Below are 13,765 nucleotides of genomic sequence, written 5' to 3'. Positions count from 1 at the left end.
TGTGTGCGTGCGCACGCGTGTGTGTGTGTGTATGCGTGTGTGTGTGTGTGTGCGAGAGAGAAGGATAGTGTGTGTGTGTGTATGAGTGAGACAGATATAGAAGGGTTTGTGTGTGTGTGCGCATGCGTGTGTGTGACAGAGAGAGGCAGAAGGTGCTGGCCTTTTGGGTAAACAGGACATTGGAGAGATGCACAAAGACCACAGGGAGGTGTGAGGTAGAGAAAGGCACGAACTCTGCCCTCTCATCTCCCACTCCAGCCCAACTACTGTGTCTGTTTCTGAAAGCGAGAGAGCAAGTCCGTGTATATTTGTCAGTTTTAAGTTTGTTTATGTATGTGAGAAAAAAAATGATGGGTATATACTGTATGTGATGAGGATGATATGTGTGTATGTGTTTGTTTGTGGGTTTGAGAAAGAGAGAACGAGCGAGCGAGTGAGTGAGTGTGAGTGTGAGTGTGTGTGTGTGTGTGTGTGTGTGTGTGTGTGTGTGTGTGTGTGTGTGTGGGGGGGGGGGGGGGGGGGGTTGACAAAGAGAGTGTGTGAGAAAGTGTCATGGGTGGAAAGTGTGAAGTGGGTTTGTGTCCGTGTGAGGGAGGGAAAGAGTGCTTCTTTCAGTCAGCTTGTCTGTAAGTTTGTGTGTGTGTCTGTGAGTGTGTGTGTGTCTGTGTGTCTGTGTGAGTGTTTGTGTGTGTGTGTGTGAGACATTTTTAATTCTTTTCACTGTGCGCTCATTTGTAAGTTGTAGACATTACGCCCTTAATAGTTTATTTGTTTTTCTATGCTGATGTAAAAGAAGAAGTGGATTTGCATGCACAAATGTGTGAAAGTGACTGTGTACATGTTTGAGTGGTGTGTGTTTGTGTGTGACTGCACATACATATGTCTCTTCAGTGGGTGTGTGTTACTGCACGTTCACATTTAGTTTTTTCGCTGTGTGTGTGTGACTGCGTGTACATATGGGTTTTCAGTGTGTGTGTGTGTGTGTGACTGCGTGTCATTATGTGTTTTCTGTGTATGTGTGTGTGTGTGTTATTTACGAGGCTGTGTGTAGCATACCTCTTGTGAGCTCTGGCTCTTGTGTTCACACCTCATCTGTCTCAGCTGTCTCCTACACATCTGTGCATCTCTCCCTCCCCATTTTGCTCTTTTTTCTCTCTCTCTCTCGCTCTCTTCTCTGTGCACATGGTGCATGCTGTTAGGTGATAGATTGATTCCCCTGTTGACCATTTGTCTGAGCTACAAAACTGAGGCTAGTTGTTCTCCATGTTCTGCAAAAGCACCCCTGGTCCTTCAGAGCCTTCAAATCCACCTTTTTATACGTCTGATTTAGTGTTTCAATGTTTGTTTGTTTTTTTGCTCCTTGTTTTGAAGGCGTGCAACAATGATGAATACCTGCGCTTGCCCCAGGAGGCCATGACACACCTGATGAAGGAGAGAGGTGAGTGGTGCACAGTCTCTCACAGTCTCTCCAGCTCACAGCATCTATGCATTACATTATATACCTGGGCCATCTAGAATCTATACATCTAACCCTGAAAGACCCTCTTTTGTGATGTGCATACGCGTACACATATACATATATGCATACATACACATACATGCATATATATCCATCATCGCTTTGGATATAAGCCTGTGCTGAATACCAGTCCTTTACCTTTATGCAAACATGCATTCACTTATTCATTCACACAACTACTTTGTCATAGGTGATTTTGTAGCCATTCACGTATTGACAAAAGCCCCTCTCCTGTGTCCCCGTCCAAGGCTTGGTGCCGGAGCAGGCTCCCCCCAGCGAGGAGGTCTGGGACGACCACTACGAGCCACTGGCGTCCTACAACAGCTGGAGGAACCCCCAGGACCCGAGCTTTACCCCGCGCTGCCGCTGGGCCCCCGAGGGCGCCCTGGACTCGCGGACGCTGGGCTTCCCGAGCGGCGCCGTGGTCCAGCTGGAGACAGTGCCGCCAGGCCTCCTGCCCCGAATCCCCGAATTCTTCATCTGCACCGGCTGCGGCAAGGTCTTCTGGGAAGGCACGCACTTCGACCGCGTGCTCAGCCAGTTTCAAGACTTGCTGCACATCAACGAGGATGCGCCATCCACCGCCCCACGGGCCTGAACATGACTTCCTGAAGAAGTCTTCACTTCCCTGTGGGTTTACAGCAAAGCACCCTGGGAAACCCGTGCACCATGGGGTGTTCCTCCAATCTACATCATAGTTAAGACTCGTACTCGTACATATTGTGTTATGGATTGTTTTACTATCCTTATTAAAGACAGCATTGCTGCCAAATATTTTATGGCGATATTTGTCAGGAATTATTGTGTATTTTTTTTACAAACTGTTGTTGTGTGACATGACAAATGCCTGAGATTTGGGAAATACAGCCATTGGAGGCTAGACTGTTTTTTACTAGACATTTTTTTCATGGACCTCTATGTAAATTGTATATTTTCGCTCCCACTCTTGCTCTCACAAACTCTGACAGACACACACGCACACACACACACACACACACACACACACCACACACATACACATGCGTGCACATTTAATTGGTTGGGTGATGCGATTAACAGTGTGTTAAGTTAAAGCGTTTCTTTTCCATTGCCTTTCCTGCCAAGGTCATTGGGTAGCCCAAACCACACTTCACCACACTCCTCCCTGTTCCGCTCTGTTCTAAGGTTTATTTATCTCACATTTAGCAAGAGCTCTTATTCCACCTATCTGTTCCACTCTGCATATAACTTCAAAGAACTCACCAAAGGAAAGACAAACTGCTTTTTTTTTATACATATCTCTTATCTTTGTTGTTAACTTGGAAATCTATGGCCTATGTATTTACAATGTCAGCCAGGCAATGATCAACTTCTATTACACATTGCCTGTTTTTTGTGATTCAGGAAATTGTCAAATGGACCTTTGTTTTGAAATAAATTTACCATTTTATGGTTACACATGTGTTTGAACTACGTAGTGAGATGTTAGAAATATGCATTGAATGCAAAATATTATCAGCACAGGAAAATCCTCTGCAATTTTTTTAAAAGCAAAGAAAAACTTAAATTTTCAGTATGAACATATATGGTCAGTTAAGGTGCTCAAATGAAATGGAATGAAATAGATTTGTAAGACTACATGACATGACATTAGAACTGAATGCAAGTTTTATTTGAGGTATCCGAGTATTCAGTCATGGCATTTCTCTTGATTTGTTTAAAGGCTACCATTACAGAAAACAAAATGCTTTATTGACACTAACAGAAATAAAAGAATAATTTGAACTATAACTATTTATTTAACCCAAGCTGTTTGCATTTAGTGGTTTGAAGATAAATCTATGTCTCCTTTTTGTTGTAATGACAGGAAAAATGTTTGCGACCCTACATGGGGAAAGCTCGGCCGAAGTAAGGCCAAAGGATCCTGGCACAAGCCTTTGGGAGAGGAGTCTCTACAAAACTTCAAAACAGGATGGGCTGCCTAGATTCTCTCTCTCCCTTTCCCTCAGCCTCCCTCCCTCTCTTTCCCTCACTCTCACTCTCTGCCCCACTTGCTCTGTCTCACTTGCTTTCTCTCACTCTCTCTCTCCCTCTTTCTTTCTCTGAGCTTTAAAAAGCCCTGTAAAGTACAGTCCCAGACATGGTTTCTGTGTCTATGAATTGCTCTTGTTTATGTGCCCCCACCCCACCCCACCACAACCCCCCTCCCCACATCACCCCCACCCTCCTTTGAATAGAAATATCCAAGTATTACTGTAACTCTAGAGTGGTCAGTGTTTGCATTCGCTGGGAATTACTCCTGCGTCGGCCGTGTGTCCTTGTGCGCTATTTAGCAGGAGGCTACCTAGCCCCGACTGGCTGACTGAGCTGCCTCCTCTTTCGGCAGCGCTGTGTTATTTGATCCGCGCTCTTTCTTTGCTGGGAAGAAAAGCTCGACTCTTTCCCACGCTCTTTGAGCACGTGGTACGCCGATGAATTGGGCTCCGCAAGGGCCCTCCCCTCTCTCTATTGAAACGTCACACTCCCCTCCGCAGAATGCCACGGCTCTGACTCAAAGTGGGGTTGGGGGAGGGTGGAGGGGTGGGAAGGAGGGAGGCGGAGGGGTTGAAGGGGGGGGCGGGGGGTCTCCGCCGGGCCTCGCTCACTCGCTAGCGGCCAAGGCGCCAAAGCCCTCACACAATCCTCAGACGAGCCTCAGAGGTCCCTCAGCGCTGCGTCTGGGTCTGCACTCTCTCTCTCTCTCTCTCTCTGTCTCTCTCTCTCTTTTTTTTCTTTTCTCTTTCTCGCTCGCTCACTTACACTCGTTTTCTCTCCCAGTTCTCAGTCATACTCATTTTTTTCTCTCTTTTTCTCAAACAAACACAAACTCGCAAGCTCTCCCCCCCCCCCCTCTCTCTCTTTCACACACACTAACACAGTCATTCTTTCTCTCTCACACACGCACGCACTCTTTCTCCCTCCCTTTGAGTAACACCTCTACTGCGCTTCCCTGGAGCAATGGCATGTTTCTGCTCCTCTGCTCTGCTTTATTGACAAGGGACAGATTGTTTTTCTTTTTTCCACTTTGTCGTCTGGCCTTTCTGGTTATGCTCAGGCTTCCCCCTTCAACCAAAACAAACAAAAAAATTGACTAATTAAATAAACAATAAAACTCTGTATGACCAGTATGACTTTCTAATAGCCCCTTTTGGCACTGTAAATGCGTTGCACATGTTTGCAATGCAACAGGTGTGCTGAGTTGTGCATTTTTTAATGCAGCACCAGACACCTAATTTACACCGCAAGGGGAACGGTCTAGGAGAACGCTCTGCCCCCCTCCCCCCCCCATGCCAGATCAAGGCCGGATTTGAGCCAGGCCTGGGCAAGGTCTGTGCTAGGGTCAGCTGCTGCCTTATCTGGAACCTACAGTGGATTGGGTTGCTGATAAATGTGACTGTGGCTCTGGCCCAACATGATACATTCCTATATGGCCCATCTGACACTGGGTGCAGCAGATGCTGCCATGTTTAGTCAGAGCATGTGCTGCATGCGTTTCAGTCCAGTGGACACACATTATTTAAAATTGATAAATACATTTAGAAAATGATTGTTATTTCGTCATGGATCAGTGGAGTCTTCTTCTCTCACATCACACACTGTGAAATTACTCACAAATCCCCATGTGTGTTCTTTCTTTCTTTTTTTTCTTTCTTCTTCTTTGCTGATTTTCAACTCTGTCCATTCGTTCAGCAGTGAAATCCATCAACAAAAACAAAATGGTAAAAAGGTAGAAAACTGGTGGCTTTCAATGGTGTCCGGTTGCGGACGCGTCTCGTCCAGACGTGCTGGGAGCACACAGAATTCGTGCGAACTCCTCGGCCAGGGGCGAGATAACGGGCCAATGGGAAAGGCTCCTGTTTTCTGTGCAAATATTTTCCAACGGGCCCAGACCCCAGACACATCTTTCTGATTAGCCAACAGATGTGCAGGGGATGTTTGACTCCCAGTCTGGCAGATTTGCCCGAGCTTAGCCGTAGTTGCACGGCACACACCAGCCTATGCTAGCACCCTCCCCGCAGCCCTACTAACACACACACACACACACACACACACACCTTCCCACTCCTAGGAAGCTACAGCATAATGACTCCTAGAAATTAAAATGGTCTGTCTAAGAGACAACATACACACACACACACACACTTCTTCTGGGCTTTGTTGCCCACTGAAAGTGAGATCTAGAGAAGGCAATCATGCAGCCATACCTGGGCCGACACAGCACAGCACCTGTCTGCCTGGAGTGAATCCATGCCAAATTGGGGCCACATCTGTAAATGAACCAAGCATCTCTCACTCCTCTCCAAGACCTCATACTTTCACCCTGAGGTGGTGGTGGATCCTATGACAGATGCATGCAATATGAACTGCTAAGTGGCAAGAGAAGTCAAATAAACCACTGAGTATTAGCTTTGCTACTTCAGCTGCATGCTTGCGAAATGTGTTTGTGGTTATGTCAGTGAAATCATGTTTTGGTCATTAGTATTAACTGGAAATCCCCTTCCCCCATTGCAAACTGGACCTCTGTGCCAAGTAATGTTAGAGCAGTTTCAAATTGTGGAAATGTATTTCCGAGCATCTATACCTCATAATATATAATTAAACAGTCCCTCAGTTTCCAATCTTAGGAATGTGGAGATTTGGACATATTTAAACATTGTATATAGCCACTGCAACAATGTCTACAGACTTCAAAGGAAAACATTTTTTCACTAGCATCCAAACCAGGAAGCGATCTGTGTATGTGTGACCCACAGACTTACACTGCCACTCTTCATTTTGGGTAATTGAATGAAATCGTGCATCCTGAATTCGGGATTATTAAGTATGATATTCAAAAAGGAAATTTTAATAGTTCGGATGATGTGTATCCCTTCTGCTGAGTGATGGAAGAAAAACGAAACCATGAGTAAAACTGTTTCGAGGAATTCCATCATCTTATAACGTAACCAAAATGAGGAATCTAGGAACCTAAACACTTCCACATTTTAGAGAAGTTCCTAAGAAGCCGTGTTTTCCATTTGTACCACAAACTGAAGAAGTGAAGACCATATGCCAAGCCACCAAACACTTACGTACTTACTTTTACAATACATTGAAACTGTACATCTGTCAAAGGAAACGCCAACGAATATCTCTAACGGATACCCTTTTGTGCTATGTCTGCCACGAAGTTGATATGAAGCGTCACAGCAGCAGATGTCGAGTGGCATTAGCTTTCATGTCCTCGAGGGTCATGTCAAAACTACTACCGACAGATGTGACTGGTCACTATCAGGATGCTTGCCATAACGCGGTAACCGTAGTAAGGTTCGCTTGATACATACCGACATGCATACGACATCTGATATAAGCCTTATGCCTGGTAATTTGACTGGAGAATGGCAGGGTCCTTTTATTAGTCAGGGAGAGAGGATTCCTTATTATCTGGGCTCTTTGACTGTTTCACGTCTAATCTTAGCACATCATTCAAGCCTGCTGCGCAAGATTGTTCGAGTGATCCTTTGTTCTATTCTGGAGTTTTTATTACCTCCTGGTTTTGTTTAACATGCTAAGCTGTTCAAGGCACCTTTGCTTCAAAGCACATTTTCTTATGAATTTCACAAACCTGCTTTTGTAGCAGCTAAATCTGGGCGTTGCTTTCCATGTTGGAAATAGTAATGCAGGTTGTTTATAGCCTACTAGTTAATTAGTGGCTTTATGGCCTAAGTGGCTTGGACTGGGTTTCAGATATAAGAAAACAATTCAAATTATGAACATATTTTTAAACGTTACACTAAATGATGAAGAGGGCCATAAGCTGCAAAGAAGGCAATGAGGTCTGGCGTTTCTCTGCAGGCTACGCCTCACATTTTGTGCTGCTCAAGCCACAGAATGGAGAGAATTCTGAAGGGAGAAATGTTCACATCTCCCATCAGCGTGATCCAACCCGGAACCAAATGTTATTTCAGTGTGAGAAATTGTCCAACTGAATGTGTGAGTACGTGCCAGAAATGTCAGCAGCGGTTTCGTTGTCACAGATCGGTTTGAAGATTCAAATCTTTGAAGACAGTCGACAAACGGAGCAAACGGCTCCACACACTGCACCTTGTGTGGGTTTCCACGCCAAAATGCAGCGTGTGAGACCAGCGAGAACAGTGCGCTTGCTTGCGGCCGTCCGGTTCCCACGGTTAGCAGCGCTGCGCGCTGGCGCAAATGCGCACCTTTTCACATTACACAGGAAGTCTGTCAGGCTTTTGTTATTTAAAGTTACATACCAGTGCATTGAAACAGCTGGAACTGTGGCTTTAAGCGTGACAAACTTATATTATAGTGTTCGTTTGTACATTATTAATAAACATGTTTATAAGATTAGACGTTTCGGTATGGGATTTTGTTGTGGATATTATATAGAATGAGAATAAAATAAGTCTAGGGGAATCAACTTTGTGATGTTGCTTTCAAACTTTGGGAAATGTTGACTGTAAAATATATGTCGTTGTTTCAAGTGTTTGAAGCTCGATTTCCATTGTATTGTCTTGGAACCTATGCTACCGATTTTCCCACGTAGTGCAGGGAAGTGAAACAAACAAGCAAGCTTGCGGCAGAGCTTTGATCACACAACAAATTGTGTTGGTCAGTATAGACAATTATGTATTCAGTTTGTAAGAAGTAGCATATTGTGAAATATAGAATACATTTCCGAAGATTGTGTTCCTCCAGGAATGTCCTTTTCAACATTTTTCAGAATAACCCGAGTATTTTGGCTCATGACTTGATGGAGTAGCTCAACAAATGCCTTGTCAAATTTTCACACGAAGAAATCATTCATTTGCCGACCTTAAAAGAGGGTCACAAAGTATTTAGCACATTGTAGCGAAACCCGCCTCGCCTTTGATATTGGGTAATTAGAGCACTTGTATTTTCCGAATTAACACGACCAATGAGTAAGAATGGAGACCGTCGTTTTCACACAATTAATTCCACCACATCCTGACAATGGCTGGTTAGTAGCCAAATAACTACTGTAGGAAACCTAAAGAATTTAAAGGACTACCCCTGTTGGAGAACTTAAACCACCGAGTAAGTGATGGTAGGAATTCTTCATTGAGGCACAATTAGCTTGAGCATTTATTGCGCATTTAGCACAGTTCTAAAAGCTCACCCTGCACCATAACAAGAAAAACTGTCTATCTATTCGATGAGACGAAAACATTTTACAGCTTTAATGCTTATTTTATTTTGTGGGACATTTGGGCAGCAAATCCACGCCTCTCCGTCGCTACAGTTTCATGTTTGGACCAGCCCCAAACGAGCAATGAAGCCTATCAGCTCGCTTGTTTTCTGCAGATCTCCGCCCATTTGACACTGGTTGGTTCTGTAGATGCTGATTGTTATGCAAATAAAGTCCGTCTAAAATATCCCCCCGACGCACCGCTGTAGCTAGAGACGCACTGGGACCGGGACCGTATCGAGGACGCGCAACTAGTGGCTTAGCGGGGAGGATTCACAGTACGTCGCATCGAGCCGTCCAGCGCCACAGGCAAGTACTTAGAAATGTTCTTTAAAAACTCCACTGTAATGTTGACTTCATGATATGGATATTAGTATTACCCGAGAGACTGCAACGCGGTTTCCAGTGCACTAAAGTGGATCCTGCCTTGTCTCTCACGTAGTCACCCAAGCCAGACAGACCGCGGTGGCTCCAGGGGATCCGGGAAAGGACTTGCGAGGCGCCAGCCAGAGGCTCATCCGTGATAAAGACTGCCAAAATCCTACGGCCAATCGTCGTCCTCTGGAGATACCGCCGGTGATATACCTCCACTCTCATAATAGGTGAATAGCAAGAGCTGTTCCCGACTCTGCCATAACCTGGTGCTGCTATTACGACCGAGAGCCAAACGGGAGACTACACCTTGACAGCCCTGGATCATTAAATCAAACGTTTTGTAGGAATTTCCTCAGCCATTGACTACATTTTGCACACCAAGTGTGTCGTTTAACCTCTGTCCTTTTTGGGATATAAACTTGTTTTGAAGTATAGAATTTTCCGTTGCAAGTCCAAGTGCTTTAACTGGTGTCTATCCAGTTCTGTGTGATTATAACAGAAACTTGTAAGGCAGTTTTGACAGTGAAAGTCAGGAGCCACTTGCGTTGAACCATGAGCCAGGCGGATGTATCGACCTGTTCCGCACCCCAGAGAGTTTTCCAGGAGGCGGTGAAGCAGGGCAACACGAAAGAGCTTCACTCGCTGCTGCAGAACATGACTAACTGCGAGTTCAACGTCAACTCCTTCGGCCCGGAGGGACAGACCGCTCTGCACCAGTCAGTCATTGATGGAAACTTGGAACTCGTAAAGTTGCTGGTGAAATTCGGAGCCGACATCCGACTGGCAAACAGGGAAGGCTGGAGCGCATTACACATCGCCGCGTTCGGAGGACACCAGGACATCGTCCTCTACCTCATCACCAAGGCCAAGTACTCCTCTGGCGCACGGTGAGAAGCGCCTGACGCGCCGCCAGGTATTCACGCCAAGACAGGCCTCTGTAAAACCTGCGTTTCATCTTTTCCAATGCCAAATTGTATAGAGAAAAAAAAAAGACGGCAACTTCCCTTTTACCAACAAACCAAACAGGGGTATGTGGGTTCTCTCTCTCTCTCTTTCTCCCGAGGACAACACGGCGTGGTTCTAATCTGACCTGAGTATACATACATCTTGAAAAATAGAAACGCGTTTTGTGTGCGTGCGTGCAGAATGTGTTGGTACTAAAGCTTTGTTTTTCTTGAATGTGTAAAATGATCAGATTAGGACGTCATACGAGCTGTAGGAGGCAGGGAGGGTGTGTGAAACGCGTTTATTTCGAGGGTTTGGGGTGAGGTGTTGTCCTGCGCCGGTGGTGTGACCATAATAACCTAAATTATTCTAATCAAGATGGCACTTGATGCTGTGGACGCATGCTGGAATATCTGAAAGGGAAGAAGAGGTGAACACGGGAATGAAGGCCATCTTCTATTTGGCTAAACACTGTTTTTATTTTTCTAATCTACATGCTTTTTGGTTTTGTTTGTTTCTTTTTATCAATTAGCCTAACGATTGGCATGTTTTAAGTGCGGCATTATGATATCCAATGCTTTTTGTTAAAAAAAATGTAATCGGAGTAACAACAATTGACTAAATGTTGTTAAGTACTGTACACAATAGCTTTACTTTGTTCCTTTTTTAAAAGTAGTGAGATGCGCCCTGCCTCCATAGCAGATGGTGTCTCCCTGCTTGCAGGCCTGAACGCCCAGTGTCAAGGGTCAATGTGTTACTAAACCGCTGCTTGCGCTTTGTATCAAAACGTCAGGAAAGTCGCATTTGGAATACACTTTATAATCTACTTTCAGTATTTGTATTAACACCCTGGTTATCACTGTGAAGACAGGCTGGGTTATTTATGAAGGTACATTGAGATGATTAAATTATGTTGTGGATATCAGCTCTATAGCTTACGTTTAAACATATTTAGGGTGACTTAAGCTGCTTCGGATTTTAAAGTGTAAACTGTCCCGCGTGGAAATCTCATGCCACAAACCCCAAATTCCCACCCGCCCTGCGTCAGACATCACTGTCCCGGGAAAATGGCTCTAAGCCTCTCTACTGTATGTTTGGTTTTCTCTACCAGCTACCTCGACTTTCAAGTATTCAAGACTATTCAGCTTACTCCCATGTAGTCGCTTTTCATCGATATTTTACACAACGTAAATTTCACAAGAGAGAAGTCAAATCAATGGCAGTCTCTTTTTAACCTCACCCACTGAACATTAGACGTTCACATGATCGGAATTCAATTTAGGCTTCAATGTCTCTCTCATTGTTGAACAGAATCTCTATCTCCACCCGGGACAAGTCATTTCCAACAACCAAGCCTAGATCTATCGGTTAAGCTACACACGGAGGTTACTCTTCCTCAGCAAGGCATGATTGACACATTATAAATGTTTTTATTTCAGCCGAATGCTTAACTTGCCTTTCCATTTTTTGTTGCGTTTTATTTAGTTACAAAAAGTGGAATGTATTGCATGACTTTAATGCAGGGAGTTTTCGTTGCACAAAATCTGGAGCCTTTTACGCCCCCTAGTGCCTGGTCGGGTAACTTCAGGAGCTGAGGCTTACGAATAGTTACTACTGAGCAGGACTATTAACATAAAATATTATTATTGTTTTATTATGATGACTATTACTTCTGTCATATGACTTGCAGGAAAAAAATCTACACATATTCTTAAAAACTGCCTGCTGCATTTTGAAAGTCATGGCACCCTGATGTTTGTTTCAATGCTGCTTCTATGTTGTCTTTTTTATTTTATTTTTATTTTGTTCTGTTTTGTGACTCAATGGCCAACAATGAGTGAAAGACAAAATATCAGAATCACAGTCATTATATGAAAAGCCCAGTGTATGCAGTTAGTGTGTGTATATGTGCGTGTGCTTCTGTGTGTTTATGAGTGTGTGTGTGTGTGTGTGTGTGTGTGTGTGTGTGTGTGCGTGTGCCTTGCATGCATAACACTTTTTTTCAGTGGTGTTGGAAATGTTCGTCCAGCCCTTTGTTTGGCCTTCAGACTTCTGAATCATGAATCATGTCCAGTGGAAAGGTGGCGTGCTGGTGCTTACTGACTCTTGGGCTTTGTCCCTGTACCTGGAGTAACAGCAGCGCCCAGCTGACTGCTGATCTGGGCTAGACCCGGTCCAAAGTCAGTGGCCTTCTGGGAAGTGACTCTTGTTTTTCTGTGATTTGGTCGACACACCAGATTTGAGCAACCTGATTGGTGGAAGCAGAAAAAAAAATATGCATCGCTTGTCTTAAACTTGATCTTTTTATTCTTCTTTTTTTTTGTTTGTTTTTAAATATTGCACTGAGGACTGTTCGTAATTGGTTGGCTTCATGTCAACATTTTAATTTTTTTCTGAATAGAAAAAAAGGAACACAACAAAATACTATTGTATAAAAATGCTCCAGGTTATATTGTCTTTTTGTGTGTTTCTTTGTAAAACATCATGTTTGCAAAGAAGTTTGTATCTGTGAGCGGGTGTATGTGTATAAATATATATATATATATCTATGTATATATATATATGAAGATATATAAACGCTGAAAATGTTTCGGGGCACTTTCTTGTCTGAAGTGATCCGCTCCTGTCATCTTGAAAGGGGAGTGATACATTTGATGGTAAGATCATTGTAACAAAAACATTTTAAAAAAAAAATTGCACGATGCATAGTCGTTTCACTCAACATGTTGTCATAACATTTATGACAAGAAGAGTCAGACGGCTAGATAGGTGTAAAAGAATTCAGAGTTGAGTGCTGATATTTTTCTCTTTCTTTCTTCTTTTCTTTCTTTCTTTTTTTTTTGATTGGTTTGGACCAAGTTTTCTGGTTTTTGTTTGCGTTCCTTGGGGCGAAACAAGAACAAAGTTTGAGTTGCATGAGTGATGCGAATGTTCCATCGTGTTTGATTTGGCTTTCTCTTGTTTTTTGTGTTTTCTTTTTTTTTGTTTGTTTGTGTGTTTATTTTGAACGTTTGTAACACTGTGATGTTTTATGTGTGGTGAGAACATGAGTGCTGTAATATTTTTTGTACGTTTGTGTACAAGCCAGTAAAGAAATCATTAAACCCTGCATCAGTGTCTCCCTGCAAATGCTTCTCTACCACCCCCCCTCCCTCCACAGAATGTCCTGCAAAGAAGAATGAATTGCTTAGGCCCACCTCTTTCTCTCCCTCCCTCTCTCTCTCTCACACACACACACTGTGTCTGTCTATCTCTCTCTCTCATTCTCCATTCTGTCCTTCCTTTTGTCATTCATTTGGCCCTGTCCTTTCACAGGCTGAATAAAAGAACGCAGTGGATTGTGGGTAGTTTTGTTTTAAAGAAGGATCCCCTCCCCAGTGTGTGTGTGTGAGAGAGAGAGTATGAGGGGGTTTTATGTTACCCGTCTGTGTGTGTGTGTGTGTATGGAGCAGCTCTCTAGCCACTGTCTGTTAGTCCACTCTGCGCTTGCAGGAACACATATTCTCACACACCCACAAACCTATAAATGATAATATCATTCTCCATTGCTTTCTCTCCCTTCTGTCTTTTTCTCATTAACTCTCCCAGAGCTCCATCTCTCTCTGTGTCTCTCTCTCTCTCTTTGACTTAATGACTCCGTTTCCTTATCTTATTTTCTCAGACTGTCACATCTGCAGTAGTTTGCCTGGGGTGTTTTT

The 13,765-nt window shown here is 43.9% G+C and overlaps 2 protein-coding genes across 4 annotated transcripts in view; both read left to right on the top strand.

The window, feature by feature from the left end:
• exd3 (exonuclease 3'-5' domain containing 3) overlaps positions 1 to 3,283 on the top strand; it is a 50,038-nt gene extending 46,755 nt beyond the window's left edge. For all 3 annotated transcript variants that reach the window (XM_012834112.3, XM_031577535.2, XM_031577537.2), the window contains exons 19-20: positions 1,372 to 1,438; positions 1,768 to 3,283. In XM_012834112.3, coding sequence (XP_012689566.2) covers positions 1,372 to 1,438; positions 1,768 to 2,117 — 417 coding nt within the window. In that variant the 3' untranslated portion in view covers positions 2,118 to 3,283. The remainder of the gene's footprint in view (positions 1 to 1,371; positions 1,439 to 1,767) is intronic.
• A 5,906-nt stretch (positions 3,284 to 9,189) lies between these two features.
• nrarpa (NOTCH regulated ankyrin repeat protein a) lies at positions 9,190 to 13,176 on the top strand. Its single transcript, XM_012834130.2, has one exon. The coding sequence runs from the start codon at positions 9,675 to 9,677 to the stop codon at positions 10,011 to 10,013; it is 339 nt and encodes a 112-aa protein (XP_012689584.1). The 5' UTR covers positions 9,190 to 9,674; the 3' UTR covers positions 10,014 to 13,176.
• The last annotated feature ends 589 nt before the right edge of the window (positions 13,177 to 13,765 follow it).

The sequence above is a fragment of the Clupea harengus genome, chromosome 12, assembly GCF_900700415.2.
Source record: "Clupea harengus chromosome 12, Ch_v2.0.2, whole genome shotgun sequence".
Classification (NCBI taxonomy): Eukaryota; Metazoa; Chordata; class Actinopteri; order Clupeiformes; family Clupeidae; genus Clupea; species Clupea harengus.
The sequence above is the reverse complement of the archived record's forward strand: the minus strand, read 5'-3'. Positions and strand labels throughout refer to the sequence as shown.